The following is a 16,829-nucleotide window of genomic DNA, read 5'->3' as shown; positions in this document are numbered from 1 at the left end:
CTAACCCACTGAGCCACCGTTATCTTCTCCTTTCCTGAAATGTATAAAGCACCACAATTCAAGGACTCCAGAGTGCAACCCTAAGCTATCTCCTCTTCCATTGGAACTATTGAATTCAACAGCAAGTTTTACAGTATGGCAGTCCATTCATTATAGCTGTAGCACACCTATTTCCAGAAATGAAAAGAAATGACTGCATTTAAACCTCTAATTTTCCTTAACATTATAGAAGGGTACCATGTTTTCCCTGAAAATAAGATCCGGTCTTTTTTTTTTCCTCCAAAAGAGCCATCAGGTCTTAATTTGGGGGGAGGGGGTTTCTTTCCCACTCACCTCTGGCACCGACAGCCCCGCCCAGCCAGCCCACTTCTTCTGCCACCAAAGGAGCAGCTTCATTCTGCAGCTGAGAATGGAGCTCAGGCCTGCATTTTGTAGTCAAAAGGCTTTCCAGAAGGCCACTGCAGCCAAGAACCGAGCTAAGGATTCAATCTATAGCTTGGTTCTTGGCTGCACTGGCTTTCCAGAAAGGAGTGACTGCGAAATGCAGACCTTGAGATGCTTCACAAGTAGGCAGGCCAGGAGAGGCCTGGGTGCAAATGAGTGGATGCGGAGCGCTTGGGGCAGCTCCATACCCCCATTCCAGCTTGATTTCTGATGTGTGTGCCTCGCCCCAAAACTAGGGCTTACTTGGGGTAGGGCTTATATTAGACCCACCCCCAAAATCAAGCTAGTGCTTATTTTCAGGGTAGGTCTTACTTTCAGTGAAACATGGTATTATGTGTTCTTGTTTCCTAGATATTATGCATTCTTATTTAATTCTTGCTTTCCTTCAGCATACTCTCTGGTTTCAGGCAATGTCTTATATCGGAATATTACCCACTACTAAGATCTGATCTCAGTTTAAAAGCAGTTCAGTTCATACTGATTTTGCAAGGATTAAAGACTTCCTTTTGGCATCACAAAATCATGGCCATTTGTAAAGCCTCAGGTTTTTTCCAGTTAGAGGACTTGTATTTTTTCCTCTATTTTTTCTTTGTAACATATTTGCATATATAATTAAACATTTAATAATATAGAAAGTGATAAGAATCATATTTTTAAATCCACTTTCATATGCTGAATTTTAAGGTCTTAATTTTTGTATTTTTTTCAGTTCAGTGTGTTCAAGTGATCTTTCCTTGGAATGTAAAGAAGGACACAAGCAGTTTGCCTTCACCATATCAACATGTCTAATTATTTGTTATTTTGCATTATCCATTCCCAGCTTCAAATCTAAAAACTCTTAACAAATGATATAAATACTGAACAATTGCAATTGTACAATTTAAATTTATTTTGAGAAGTCAAATAATTACAATTTCAGATCATACTACTAAATAGAATCCGCTTTATCTTTGTATCATATAGACTTATGTGAACAGATCAAATATTCCTTATATCTAGTCAGTTAAGCTTATCCTGATTATGGGGTAATAAAAATAAAAAGAATACTTTGCAGGTATTTAAAACAAATTTCAATTTCCTCTCAGCAGCACTGAGATTATTTTACCAAAGCCCACTAAACAGGGTGCATCAGGTATACGTTTTTCCCCCTCCAAGGAATAGTCCTTACAGTTCAATATTGTTTTAATTATTAAACTGAAGATTCATGAAAATTCTGGCTTTGGATTATATACCAAATTGTGTTAAACAAAACAAGCAGGACAAGAGGATTTTTTGAAACCAGAAAGATAAGAGATTATTAAAATAGTAGCTTTCTACTGAAAATATGACATGCATTAGCACATACCAGTTCTTTCTTCATGAGGTTCAACAAAAATCCACTTGTTTAAAAAACAAACAAATGCAGGAATTACAAAATATTTTACCACTCTGGGATTCCCATTAATTTTTGTTTAAAGATATTTAAGCACATAAAACTACAACAATTACACCTGTAATATTACAGTAAGAAGAGATGAAAATGGGTATTTCAAAAGAAAATACATCTTAATGAACCAGGGACATTTTAATTGGATACAGGATAATTGTAGGGGACCAACAGGAAAAGCTAGGTTCGGAACATGCTGTTGAAAAATGGTATTTACTCTGTAACTGACTTCTCTTCTTAATAGCGCCCTGAAAGAAAAAAAAAAGAATGCTGTAATTATAAATTAATACCTCCAGACTAGCTTCTATATTAATTTGTTTCTGAGAGTATACTGTATTAGTATTTCCTATGGTACTCTTAAAATCTCTCACTATATTAAATTATACATATTTACTCTTTACAATTAATATAGTTATGCTTACTTGGACTGTAGGAACGAGATCTTGATCTTGATCTATAACGACTATAATATGGTGACGGTGATCGCCTCCTTTGAAAGAAAATGCAAAATATTTCTGTTGACAGTGGCTCATTCCCATATTCATACATTTTAGCAGTACACACACATATTAATGAGGCTTGAAGATATTAATTGAAAACCTGTTTATAGGGTTTACAATGTGGTAAAACAGGTAATCCTTGACTTATAACCATTTCTTTAGTGATCATTCAAAGTTACAACAGCACTGAGAAAAGTGACTTATGACCATTTGTTTTTCATGCTTATGACTGTTGCAGCAATTCTTACGGTGATCCAACATTCGGATGCCTAGCAACTGGCATGTATTTAAGACAGTTGCAATGTCCTGGGTCATGAAATCACCTTTTGACAAGCGAAGTCATTGGGGAAGCCAGATTCACTTAACAGTCACATTAACAACTATAGTAATTCACTTAACAATTGTGGTAAGACAGGTAGTAAGATTAACAACTATCTTGAAAATTTTTGGACCAATTGTGGTTGCAAGTTGAAGACTCCCCCACAACATGCAGTCCATTTCACTCACTTACTATTTCAATCACTGACCATTCAATGCAGTGTCCTCACAATCATATAACTGCAATTTGGGCACTTTGCAACTGCCACACATTTATGATGGCTACAGCAGCCTATAGTCATGTGAATGCCGTTTGTGACCTTTACAATCAGCTTCTAACAAGCAAGGTCAATAGGAAGGCAGCAGGAAGTTATGGTCATGTGTTGTTAATGAGTTGCAGTGATTTCCTGAACAACTGCAATGGAACTGAAGTTGTTAAATCCAGTAGAGCCACGTGATATTTTCACTTAGCAATTGCATCACTTAGAGATAGAGTTGCCGGTCCCAAATTGTTAGTGTGAACTAGCTATATTGGTTTATATAACAGCAGTCTACATATATCATCTACTTTGCACAAATGTACATTCTACTTTTAAATAGCTTCCCAACACGTAGGTTATAATGATCATTACTTTTGTACAAAAGTTCCAAATTGCCCTATTTGCCATCACTTAGGATATTTTCTTCCCAAACCAACTTTCTTCCATTCCTATTTTATTATTTATTTTTCACACTGTATCCTTTCCTGATTTTAAAGTGATACAATTATATTGATGAAAGAATCACACAATAACTAGTATTAACTATTTTTGCCACACTCTAATTAAGCCTTTATTGAACTGTAATTCAATAATCTCCTCCAGTGATCCTGGTTTCTTTTCCTTTTTAAATGTCAGGCAGAATCAAGGATATGGCACCTACAGAAAATTTAAAACTGCATGGGAAACTCACTCCCTATTTATTTTGCCTCTTTTGTAGGATACAAACAGGGCAATCTCATCCTGATAAGATCTAATGAATCTATTTTTTTCCCTAAAAAAAAAAGTATAACAGGAGCATGCAATGATAGAAGACATCCCTAGTTTTTTTATTAGAAAATAATCAACTGACTACGCTTGACTGATTATTTTCTAACAAGGAACAAAGAACGTTCCTTGTTAGAAAACCTGTGTGCTATTACCAGTTTGGCTTTTAAAAGTGGTAACAAAAGATGGCCACTCATTACCAACACAAATTACAAAATTTCATTCATTTTTTATGAAATATTCAGCATATTTATTATTATGCTGCCAGCTTTCACACTAGCTATTTTATTTAATTGGTTTTATTGTGGTATTCTGAGTATTTTAAAAAATATTCACTATATTGTATTAATTCACTATATTGTATTAATATTCACTATATCATAAATAAAATGGTTAAAACATTGTTACTATTCAGTTCATACACAATACAAATGAAAAAGCATGTTATATATGAGCAGTAACTTGTCTGTAAACTGCCCAGAGTCACTTAGATGAGATGGGCAGTATAGAAATTTAATAAATAATAAAGAAATAAACTTAGTTTTCCAAATACTGCAAAAGACTTTCTGGCAATGTCCTGGAAGTGGTAGGTCTGAACATTTTGGGCATATTTTTCACACATTTTGAGAGAAATTTACAGGTGGGATTTGGCTTACGCAGGCCATATACTTCTATCTGTCACTTTAAATCTGCAGTGTAGATAATTGAACGTTTCTCTCTCAAATTTAGTAGTGCACTCTCACAGTGGTCTGGTGTCCACAAATGGGAAACTAGGGGAAACATATGACTCTTGGATTGTCCATCTCTGCTAAATGGGGAAGTGTTTGAGCTCCAATTAAAAAGATTTCCGAGGACCTCCAGAAAAGTTGTTGGTGCTTATCAGGCTGCAAAAGCTTACAAAACTATTCCCTAGGAGTTAGATTCTGCCAATCCACTATCAGGCAAATTGTGTATAAATGGATGCAATTCAACATTAATGTTAACCTCTCTAGGAATGGTTGAACAATCAAAATCACACCAAGACTAATGCCCATAATACTGCCGAGAGTAATGTTGAAGGGATTAAAGGCCTCTCCTCACTGATGAATTTAGGTGTTCATGAGAAACTGAACAATAATAGCAGAGTTGCAAGAAGAAAACTACTACAGGTAGCCCTTGATGTATGACCATTTGTTCAGCAAATATTGGAAATTATGATAGCACTAAATGAAGGGACTTACAAACTGTACCAGAATTTGCAGCAGCACCCCATGGTCACATGAACAAAATTTGGGAGCATGACAATCCACCCTTCCTTAAAACTGACCGCAGGAATGCTGCAATTGCTCCACCTGCCTATCTTCCACCTATCCCACCCTGTTGGGTCCCTTGTGCTTATCTATCCCCTACCCTAGTGGATCCCATACACTTGGGTCTCTTCACCTTCAATTATGCCTTACTTCACATTCCTTTTCTGAAGATCACCTTTATCAAAGAGAACTTGCCAATGTGCCATACAGCTTTCCTATACAGAGGACACATGGTGCCAGCCCAGAATTGAACTCCATTTTAGAAACAGCCGCAATTCTTGCAATCCAAAAATTGTGCTTGCTAATCTCAAAAATCGCTTTTGGGACACAGAACTGCCAAATGGCCATCCTATACAGAGGCTGGAATAAGCATCATTTTGGGAGTGACTGCAATTCTTGCAATTTAAGAACTGTGGCCACTTCCAAAATGGCACATACTTTCAAGATGGTATGAAATGATTTCTGCATAGATGTATAGCTTTCAGCGTAACTTGTTTGGTGTCTTTTTCTTAAAATGAAAGCAGCAGAGGTGGAGATGGAAGAACAGTGGAGGTGTAGATTGGTTGGTTTTTCCCCCCAAAAGGCAATCTTTGGAAAAGGTAAGTGGAGAAAGATGGGGGAGGAAACCCAAGAGCCTGGAACCCAGCAGGGTGAGAAGTGGGCCATAGGGTGTCTCGGGGTGGTGAAAGGCCTAGGAAGTCGAAAGCAGGTTACATATGAGCTGGGGAGGTACTACAGTGTAAGCCTGGGCCCGTCTTCTTATGGACTTTTCAACTCTGAAATACCCATTGCTCCTCTTAATGACTGCAATAAGGAGATCAGGGATTGTGGCCATTAAGTAAGACAATCATCTGTGCACCTCAGTTAACAGCCACCATCACTTAGGACCATAATTCTGGGCTCAATTGTGGTTGTAAACCAAGGATTACCTGTACTCTCAAAAAATAACATTTCTGCCCATCTATCATTTATGAAAAACCACCAGTTAAACTGAAAGGCTAATGGAAAAACGTTCTGTAGATGGTGGTGGAAACCAAAACAGAACTTTTAAAATTTGTATTCCATTTGTATTCCATTTTTATTATTAAACAAACATATTCAACATGCCTTCCCTGTGAACTGAGCTGGGAAAGTGTGTGTGTGTGTGTGTGTGTGTGTGTGTGTGTGTGTGTGTGTGTGACTAGCCCAAGGTCACCCAGCTGGCTTTCATGGCTAAGGCAGGGCTTGAATTCACAGCTTCCTGATTACTAGCCTGGTGCCTTAACACGAGAAGTTGAAGTGTTCTGAAAGCAGGAATGAGCTAAACTTCTTCCAACTTAATCTCCAGTTCTGATCACAGTTACCTTTTACTGCCCAATGGAAGCATCCATCATTGAAATAAATAATAAAAAATAAAAAATAATAAATAAATGAAGAGGTATACATTTTTTTACTGCTTTACAAATGGATTCTCTTTATCTAGTTTTAAGATGTGTGGAGAACAGATCATGCCTTAGGTCATATTTATACAGAAACATTGAACATTTAAAAGGCTTCACAAACTTTTAAACATCACTGTATCGGAATTTATTACTTGTGTTAAGTGTTTCCCATAACTTCCACATCTAATTTGAATACTTACCTATAGCGATAATCATATTCTTCATATCTGTCATATCCTCTGTCGTATCCTCTGTCATAATAGGAATCACGGCGACGACCAGTTCCTCCTCCTCCTCCACCTCCACCTCCTCCACCTCCACCTCCACTGCTTTTATTTAAAAAAAAGAAAGAGAGACAGACAGTTCAGACAAGTTATGCTGAAAGCTATACATCTATTTAAGATTTTGACTCAAGGATCAAGACGATACTCCTAATGAAGGAACTAATGATTCACAGTTGACTTAATTTCAGCAATTATTCAAACTGGCATCAAATATTGAAAATCATTTATAAAATGTGCTGGAGTCTTGTCCTAATCTCAGGAAAAAAAATGAATAAATATGCTACTGGAATAACAATAATAATAATTGGAATGGGCCTTAGAGGTCTTCTAGCCCACCCCCCTGCTCAGGTAGAAAACCCTATACATTTCAGACAAATTCCAGTGTTGGAGCATTCACTGCTTCTGGAGTCAGGTTGTTCCACTGCTTAATTGTTCTAACTGACAGGAAGTTTCTCTTTAGTTCTAGGTTGCTTCTCTCTTTGGTTAGTTTCCATCCATTGCTTCTTGTCCTGCTTTCAGGTGCTTTGGAGAATAGCTTGACTCCCTCTTCTTTGTGGCAGCCCCTGAGATATTGGAACACTGCTATCATGTCCCCACTCGTCCTTCTCTTCATTAAACTAGACATACCCAATTCCAGCAACCGTTCCTTATATGTTTTAACCTCCAGTCTCCTAATCATCTTTGTCTCTGTACTCTTTCGAGAGACTCAACATCTGTTTTACATCGTGGTGACCAAAACTGGATGCAGTATTCCAAGTGTGGCCTTACCAAGGCATTGTAAAGTGGTATTAACACTTCAGGTAATCTTTATTCTATCCCTCTCTTAATGCAGCCTAGCACTGTGTTGGCTTTTTTGGTAGCTGCAGCACTTGTTGGCTCATATTTAAGTGATTGTCCACTAGGACTCCGAGATCCCTATCACAGTTACTACTATTGAGCAAGGTAGCACCTATACTATTCATGTGCATTTGGTTTTTCTTGCCTAAATGTAGAACCTTACTTTTTTCACCATTGAATTTCATTTTGTTAGGTAGCGCCCAATATTCAAATCTGTCAAGATCCTCCTGTATCTTAAGCCTATCTTCTGGAGTGTTGGCTATTCCTGCCAGCTTAGTGTCATCTGCAAATTTGATGAGTTCTCCATCTATCCCCTTGTCCAAATTGTTGATGATGTGGAAGAGCACTGGGCCTAGAACAGAGCCCTGGGGCACCCACTACACAGTTCCCTCCATGTAGATGCAATTCCATTGAGGACCACACGCTGAATACGGCTGGACAGCCAGTTACAAATCCATCTGGTGGTGATGCTGTCTAACCCACATTTTTCTATCTTATCAAGTAGTAGGTTGTGGTCTACTTTATCAAATGTCTTACTGAAGTCGAAGTAAATTATATCCACAGCATTCCTCTGGTCCACTAATTTTGTCACTTGGTCAAAGAATGCAATAAAATTTGTCTGGCATGATCTGTTTTTAACAAGCCCATACTTTTGTTGTTGTTGTTGTTGTTAGTTGCGAAGTCGTGTCCGACCCATCGCGACCCTATGGACAATGTTCCTCCAGGCCTTCCTGTCCTCTACCATCTTCTGGAGTCCATCTAAGCTCACGCCTACTGCTTCAGTGACTCCATCCAGCCACCTCATTCTCTGTCGTCCCCTTCTTCTATTGCCCTCAATCTTTCCCAGCATTAGGCTCTTCTCCAGTGAGTCCTTCCTTCTCATTAGGTGGCCAAAGTATTTGAGTTTTAGCTTCAGGATCTGGCCTTCTAAAGAGCAGTCAGGGTTGATCTCCTCTAGGACTGACCGGTTTGATCGCCTTGCAGTCCAAGGAACTCGCAGGAGTCTTCTCCAGCACCATAGTTCAAAGGCTTCAATTCTTTGGCGCTCAGCCTTTCTTATGGTCCAGCTTTCACTGCCATACATTGCAACTGGGAAGACCATAGCCTTGACTATACGGATTTTTGTTGACAGGGTGATGTCTCTGCTTTTTAGTGTGCTGTCTAGATTTGCCATGGCTTTCCTCCCAAGGAGCAAGCGTCTTTTAATTTCTTGGCTACAGTCCCCATCTGCAGTGATCTTGGAGCCAAGGAAAATAAAATCTGTCACTACCTCCATTTCTTCCCCATCTATTTGCCAGGAATTGAGAGGGCCAGATGCCATGATCTTGGTTTTCTTAATGTTTAGTTTCAACCCAAGTTTTGCACTCTCCTTCTTCACCCGCAACACCAGGCTCTTTAGTTCTTCTTCACTTTCTGCCATTAGAGTGGTATCATCTGCATATCTTAGGTTGTTGATGTTTCTTCCGGCAATCTTAATTCCAACTTTTGATTCATCTAGCCCTGCCTTTCTCATGATGTGCTCTGCATATAAGTTAAATAGGCAAGGCGACAGTATACAGCCTTGCCGGACTCCTTTCCCAATTTTGAACCAATCAGTGGTTCCGTGTCCAGTTCTCACTGTTGCTTCTTGGCCCGCATATAGATTTCTCAAGAGACAAATAAGATGGTCTGGTATGCCCATCTCTTTAAGGACTTGCCACAGTTTGTTATGATCCACACAATCAAAGGCTTTAGCATAGTCAATGAAGCAGAAGTAGATGTTTTTCTGGAACTCTCTAGCTTTCTCCATGATCCAGCGTATGTTAGCAATTTGATCTCTAGTTCCTCTGCCTCTTCGAAATCCTGCCTGTACTTCTGGTAGTTCTCGATCCACATACTGCTGGAGTCTAGCTTGTAGAATTTTAAGCATAACTTTACTAGCATGAGAAATGAGTGCAATGGTGCGATAGTTTGAACATTCTTTGGCACTGCCTTTCTTTGGAATTGGAATGTAAACTGATCTTTTCCAATCCTGTGGCCACTGTTGAGTTTTCCAAATTTGCTGGCAAATTGAGTGTAGCACTTTTACTGCATCGTCTTTTAAGATTTTGAATAGCTCAGCTGGAATACTGTCACCTCCACTAGCTTTGTTGTTGCTCAGCTTTTCTAAGGCCCACTTCACTTCACATTCTAGGATGTCTGGCTCGAGGTCAGTGACCACCTCATTGTGATTATCAGGGATGTTAAGCTCATTCTTGTATAATTCTTCTGTGTAATTTTGCCACCTCTTCTTAATCTCTTCTGCCTCTGTTAGGTCCCTGCCATTTTGGTCCTTTATCATGCCCATTTTTGCATGAAACGTTCCTTTCATCTCTCCAATTTTCTTGAAAAGATCTCTGGTCCTCCCTATTCTATTGTTTTCTTCTATTTCTTTGCATTGTTCATTTAAGAAGGCATTCTTATCTCTTCTAGCTATTCTTTGGAATTCTGCATTCAATTGGGCATATCTTTCTTTTTCTCCCTTGCCTTTCGCTTCCCTCCTTTCCTCAGCTATTTGCAAAGCTTCCTCAGACAGCCATTTTGCTTTCTTGCATTTCTTTTTCTTTGGGATGGTTTTGGTTGCTACCTGTTGTACAATGTTGCGAACCTCTGTCCATAGTTCTTCAGGCACTCTGTCTATCAGATCTAATTCCTTAAATCTATTTGTCACCTCTACTGTATATTCAACAGGAATATGATTTAATTCATACCTGACTGGCCTAGCGCTTTTCCCTACTTTCTTTAATTTAAGCCTAAACTTTGCAAGGAGAAGCTCATGGTCTGAGCCACAGTCAGCTCCTGGTCTTGTTTTTACTGACTGTATAGAGCTTCTCCATCTTTGGCTGCAGAGCATATAGTCAATCTGATTTCTGTGTTGACCGTCTGGTGATGTCCATGTGTAAAGCCGTCTCTTGGGTTGTTGGAAAAGAGTGTTTGCTATGACCATCGTATTCTGTTGACAAAATTCTATCAGCCTGTGCCCTGCTTCATTTTGTACTCCAAGGCCAAACTTGCCTGTTATTCCAGTTATCTTTTGGCTTCCTACTTTAGCATTCCAATCCCCCATGATGATAAGGACATCATTTCTGGGTGTTAGTTCTATAAGGTGCTGTAGGGCTTCATAGAACCGGTCAATTTCTTCCTCTTCAGCACTGGTGGTTGGGGCATAGACTTGGACTACTGTGATATTGAATGGTTTGCCTTGGATTCGAACTGAGATCATTCTGTCATTTTGAGGATTGTATCCCAGTATTGCTTTTCCTACTCTTTTATTGACTATGAAGGCTACTCCATTTCTTCTGAGGGATTCTTGCCCACAGTAGTATACCTGATGGTCATCTGAATTAAATTCACCCATTCCTGTCCATTTTAGTTCGCTGATACCTAAGATGTCAATGTTTAGTCTTGTCATCTCTTGTTTGACCACGTCCAGCTTTCCTTGATTCATGGATCTTACATTCCAGGTTCCTATGGAGAAAAAATCTTTACAGCATCGGACTTTCCTTTCACCACCAGACATATCCACAGCTGAGCGTCCTTTCGGCTTTGGCCCAGTCGCTTCATTCTTTCTGGCGCTACTAGTACTAGCCCTCTGCTCTTCCCCAGTAGCATGTTGGACGCCTTCCGACCTGAGGGGCTCATCTTCCAGCGTCATATCGTTTTGCCTTTTGGTACTGTCCATAGGGTTTTCATGGCAAAGATACTGGAGTGGGTTGCCATTTCCTTCTCCAGTGGATCACGTTTTGTCAGAACTCTCTGCTATGACCTGTCCGTCTTGGGTGGCCCTGCACGGCATAGCCCATAGCTTCATTGAATTACGCAAGCCCCTTCGCCACGACAAGGCAGTAATCCATGAAGGGGAAGCCCATACTAGCTTTTGGTAATAACTTTGTTTGCCTCTAGGTGTTCGCTGATTTGTTGCTTGATTAATTTTTCCAGAATCTTCCCAGGAATAGAGGTCAGGCTGATAGGTTTATAATTTCCTGGATCCATTTTTTCCCCTTTTTTGAAGATGGGAACTACATCAGCTCTTTTCCAGTCCTCTGGTAGTTCGCCAGTGCTCCAGGATCTTTGAAAAATATAGTTCAGTGGTTCTGAGATCACGTCTGCCAGTTCCTTCAGAACCTTGGGTGTAATCCATCTGGTCCTGGTGATTTGAACACATCTAGGCAGGACAGGTGCTCACTTACCATTTTCTTGCCCATCCTGTGTTTCTAATCTGTGTTTTTTACGGTATGGTTTTTGATAGGTTGGACTGTTTTTTCCCTTTGTGTAAAAACAGATGCAAAAAATGAGTTAAGTAGTTCTGCTTTCTCCCTGTTTTTTGTCAGCTTCTTGCCACTTTCTCCCACTAATGGACCAATCATTTCCTTAACTTTTGTCTTGTTTTTTTTACATGTTGAAAGAAGCTCTTTTTGTTATTTTTTACTTTTGTCATAAGCCTTATTTCACTATGAGCCTTAGTTTTCCTCACATTGAGAGCCTTCCTTTTTTAGCAACCTTTCAATTCCAGTTAACTGGTACGTGGTCATTCCTATGTACATATACATTCCTGTGGTATTTCTAATTAACTTTTATTCTAGTATGTTTATTCATTTTAGTTATTGTATACTAAGAGTCTGGTGACACAGTGGTTAGAATACAGTATTGCAGGCTAAATCTGCCCACAGCCTGGAGTTCGATCCTAATGGGCTGATGGTTGATTTGGCCTTCCATCCTTCTGAGGTCAGTAAAATGAGGACCCAGATTGTTGGGCACAATATGCTGACTTTTGAACTGCCCAGAGAGTGCTGTAAAGGACTATGGGGCAGTATATAAGTGCTATTGCTATACTACCCAGAATTGTAAGACTTGGCCCATTTAACAAATATAATAATCTCTGGAGTTCTTGGTTGGATGTAATGAAAGGAGGAGTGTGTTTTCTAGCCTTTGGCAAATAGAAAACTGTTCACAATATGCTTTAATGTTCAATTCCAGGGTGTTATATATAAAAAGGATGGTACTTCGTTAAATTTGGCAGGTAGGCCAAATGTGTGTATTAAGAAAGCTGAAGTCAATCATTAGGGAGTAATACTGTTCATGGCCTATACTGTATTGAAAGCTTCTTAATTGAATTAGGTTCTGAGCTATTTTTCAAGAAAAACAGCAAAAATGCATGCCACATTGAATGTTATGGTAATTTTAAAAATATTTATTCATTCTCCGGGAAATATTTAGTAGAGTCTACAATTACACCTATATCTGGAGCCCCAGGACTAAAACATAAAAGAGAACAATGGGCTTACTTTGTGTTCCATTGGTTTCCTATAGCAAAATATTGGAATTATTTGTTATGCTGTATTGGAAGCCAATCTTTCTAAACTTTCTGATGGAACACTCTATTGAGATAGATTGCTTGGAGTTTGGAATTAACAAGTCATGTTTATTCCTAATCATTGGGCTCTGAGGTTTCACTTAAAGGTTGACTCAGCCTTCCATCCTTCCGAGGTAGGTAAAATGAGGACCCAGATTGTTGGGGGCAATTAAACTGACTTTGTAATAATGCCGCTTGGGTGGGGGGGAAAGCCCTAATAAGCAGGCATATACATAGAATGAAGGCTACTGCTAAGCTTGTAAGCCGCCCTAAGTCTTCAGAGAAGGGCGGGATATAAATGGAATTAAAATTAAAAAATAAATAAATAAAAAATAAAATGCCAATCATAGAATATATTTGTAGAAACAATACAGTGAAATAAAGCAGTCATTAGATTAGAACATGTTTAAAGGAACTGAATATTTTACTTAAATGGCAATTGCATCTCTCACAGTAACCGGACTAAGAAAATAAATATCTTACTGAGTTGGTCTGCCCATATAGATACCAGGGGTGGGTGTGTGTGCTCTCTTTGTGATAGAGTAATCTACTCTGATTCTTCTACCATCCAGCTCCATTCCATTTGCATGTTCCATAGCCTACAAGAAAGGGGGAAAAACACCCTCTTATAATGCTTGTATCTAGTGATCTTCTACAAATTAATGGGAGGGGGGAATTAAATAAGATCACTTTTAAGCCAACACAGGAAGATGCTATTGCATTCCTGACACTTTGTTTCTAAGTAAGGCAAAAAAAGACTAAACAAAACTTAACTAAAGAAAAGAATTCTATGATTAGCTTCAATCAGAGACATAAGAGGAAAGAATGATCAGGGGGCATCCAGCAGTATGACTTCTTGCAGACTCAGCTATCATTTCATGTTTTCCCTGTCTACTTCCATTTCATTTCTTCTAGAAGAATTGGGTATCACTGAAGTTTCAATGATACTCAATTCTTCCAGAAGAGATCCCAGTTTTTTTAATCTATATAAACATTATTAAAGCTCTACACATAAAATAAGCATTAAAACACAATAAACACATAAAAACATAACGTCCAAATACAAAACCAAACGTCTAACTTAAAAACACCTCATATTTCTCACAGATCCATTAACTTCTGCCTTTAATTTCTTCACAAATCCATTAACCCTCTCTTATTCTTTTACAGAACAGATTCCCATTTATGTGACTTTCTAATTAGTATCTTCTCTACTTATTCACCACTTTAAACACTGCAGTGGTGATTTTAAAAAAACCCTCAAAAGTGTTAGAAATACATCAAAATGTCAGAAAATCCTAAAAATAAAGTTTCAACTGAAGTGCACAAATATTTTTATTGGGTATCAATGAAAAATATCACAATTTACTAAAATATATGACAACTGCAATAACAAATTTGGTATTGGAAAAGAGAAACTTTACCTACAATACCAGATTGAAAAACTAAAAATGGAGAATATGTAGCAATGACAAAATATGTAGCAATGACATATCTACTTAATAGAAATCGAATTAAATTTAAGTAAAGATGGCTCCTATATATATTACACATTGCACAGTAAAGCAAATTTAGTTATTTGTAACAGAAGGCAAGAATATGTCTCTGGAAAGTTTTTGCATTCTTTTGTTTTATACTGTCTGTTATCCCTATTTAACACAAACTTTTTTCTATATATTTTACTACTGTAACAATAAAATATCTTTTAAAACATGCTTAATATATCATGAGTGATTTTACATTAGGATCCATCCCTTACAGAATCAGTTTGAAACTTGCTGTTACTGCTGCTTTATATCAAGTCGCTAAATTATTTTTCAAAATATTCTCAATAATGTACTTCATTAGCTTAAGAATCAAATAACATGTTCATGTTAAGATATTTTAAAAATTGATAATTTCTGCTAATGAAGAAAATGCCTGCTTGCTATCAAATATTTTGTTAGAAAAAGTTAATGCCATTCCATAGAAAATTATTCCTTCTATATAATAACAGATAGACCTATCAGGATGTTCAGAATTGCCCTAGTATACAATAACATGTATTAGCTTCAAGAGCATTTTAGTATATTATTTAATTTAAATAATTATACTTAAGAGGGAAACTAGAGAATTTAGAGATTAAATTCAGACAGAAGCTAGTTCTGTATTATATATAGCTTGAAACAAAATAACAGGAAAACAGAGTATTCAATACATCCCTATTTAACGTTCTTTAAAACCACATTAAATGTAACTATACTGCCATCTAGCGTTTCTTTTAATTCCATAGAAATATTTTTTGCTTTTTACAGTATGTTATAAATCTTATACATTGTGTTGTTTCAATATATTGATGTCTGTATAATGTGTTTAAAGTTATTTTATTTAGATAGCTTAGAATACTAAGAATGGAAAAGAGAAAAAATCTATCAATGTTAATTGCAAATATAAAATTATTTAGCTTTTCCATCCAAATAAATTTATTCTGGTTTCTGTTTGTATTGTATGAATCTTTCCACCCTCACAGAAATGCTATTAAATGCAAATTATAGTAAAATGAATATTGTTTATAAAAACACATATCAGAAGAATCAGAATCCTGAAAGTGATGTGCCATAAACTCTGAACTATTTAGATTAATTTATAGTGATATGCATAACTTCAACTTTGAAAAATAGCCAAAAATGTAAAAGCAACCAGAAACCTGATTTGATATTGACATAATTCTTAGCTCTAAGTATTTAATTTATTCACTATTGTATCAATGCAAAGATTAAGCAGAATATTAAATGCAGGAATCAAACTATCTCAAATTAATAAACAAATAATGTCTAATCAATTCATAAATTTACCATATATATCTCCTTCTCTAAAATGTCTAATTGGCACTAGATTTTAACTATACTTTTTATACATTTTTTGTAGATTTTAACTATAGGTTAAAGATAATTTTATGGGCAAGAGGGCAAAGATTATATATTTACATAATTTCTTCCTAATTTTCCAAAAGAACTTAGCAATAATAAATATAAATTCTTTTTCTACCTGAGCTCTCAGTTGGATTAAGGTATTTATGTAGCTTTCTTTATAATAAAAAAAGAATTTAGCTCTGACTTTTCTGGTAATTCCATGCAAATTACTGGGCCCAAGTCTGCTTAGCCATTTGAGATAACAAGGGTTAACTGGATGCTGCTACTTAGTTGGACTACCAGTGTAAAATATTTGGTTTAAAATGAAGTTGCTGAGCTATGGATTTATATAGTGAGTTAGTGTATAAAAATGACAAACAGGCCAAGTTCATACATAGCACTAAATTATGTACACTTACAAATAATGAACAGTAGGGTTAATGTTGTGCCAAGATAAAACTACAGTTGCAAGAAAAAGTATGTGAACCCTTTGGGATTACGTGGTTTTTTGCATTAATTGGCCATAAAATGCGCTCTAAACGTCATGTAAGTCACAACAATAGAAAAACACAGTCTGCTTAACACTACACAAACATTAGCTGTTGTCATGTTTTAATTGAACATAAGATGGAAACAGTCACAGTGCTGGGTGGAAAAAGTATGTGAACCTTTGGACTTAATAACTGGTTGACCCTCCTTTGGCAGCAATAACCTCAACCAAACGTTTCCTGTAGTTGCAGATCAGACCTGCACAACGATCTGGAGTAATTTTGGACCACTCCTCTTCACAAAACTGTTTCAATGTAGCAATATTCTTGGGATGTCTGCTGTGAATCGCTCTCTTAAAGTCATGCCACAGCATTTCAATCGGGTTGAGGTCAGGACTCTGGGCCACTCCAGAAGGCGTATTCTGTTCTGTTGAAGCCATTGTTATGTTGAATTACTTGTATGCTTTGGGTCATTGTCCTGTTGCATCACCCATCCTCTGCGGAGCTTCAGTTGGCGGACAGATGGTCGTACGTT

At 37.4% G+C, this 16,829-nt stretch overlaps 1 protein-coding gene across 5 annotated transcripts in view; it reads right to left on the bottom strand.

Moving 5' to 3' along the window:
- Positions 1 to 1,309: 1,309 nt before the first annotated feature.
- Positions 1,310 to 16,829, bottom strand: part of TRA2A (transformer 2 alpha homolog) — a 32,527-nt gene continuing 17,007 nt past the window's right edge. For 3 of the 5 annotated variants that reach the window (XM_083376702.1, XM_083376704.1, XM_083376705.1), the window contains exons 5-8: positions 13,399 to 13,514; positions 6,624 to 6,752; positions 2,293 to 2,360; positions 1,310 to 2,118 (exon numbers count right to left, since the gene is read on the bottom strand). In XM_083376702.1, the coding sequence (XP_083232828.1) occupies positions 2,108 to 2,118; positions 2,293 to 2,360; positions 6,624 to 6,752; positions 13,399 to 13,514 (324 nt within the window). In that variant the 3' untranslated portion in view covers positions 1,310 to 2,107. The remainder of the gene's footprint in view (positions 2,119 to 2,292; positions 2,361 to 6,623; positions 6,753 to 13,398; positions 13,515 to 16,829) is intronic. The other 2 variants (XM_083376703.1, XM_083376706.1) reach the window with 1 other exon arrangement.

Source organism: Vipera ursinii (genome assembly GCF_947247035.1).
Source record: "Vipera ursinii genome assembly, chromosome: Z".
NCBI lineage: Eukaryota > Metazoa > Chordata > Lepidosauria > Squamata > Viperidae > Vipera > Vipera ursinii.
Note: the sequence above shows the minus strand (reverse complement) of the source record. Positions and strands in the feature narration are given on the sequence as shown.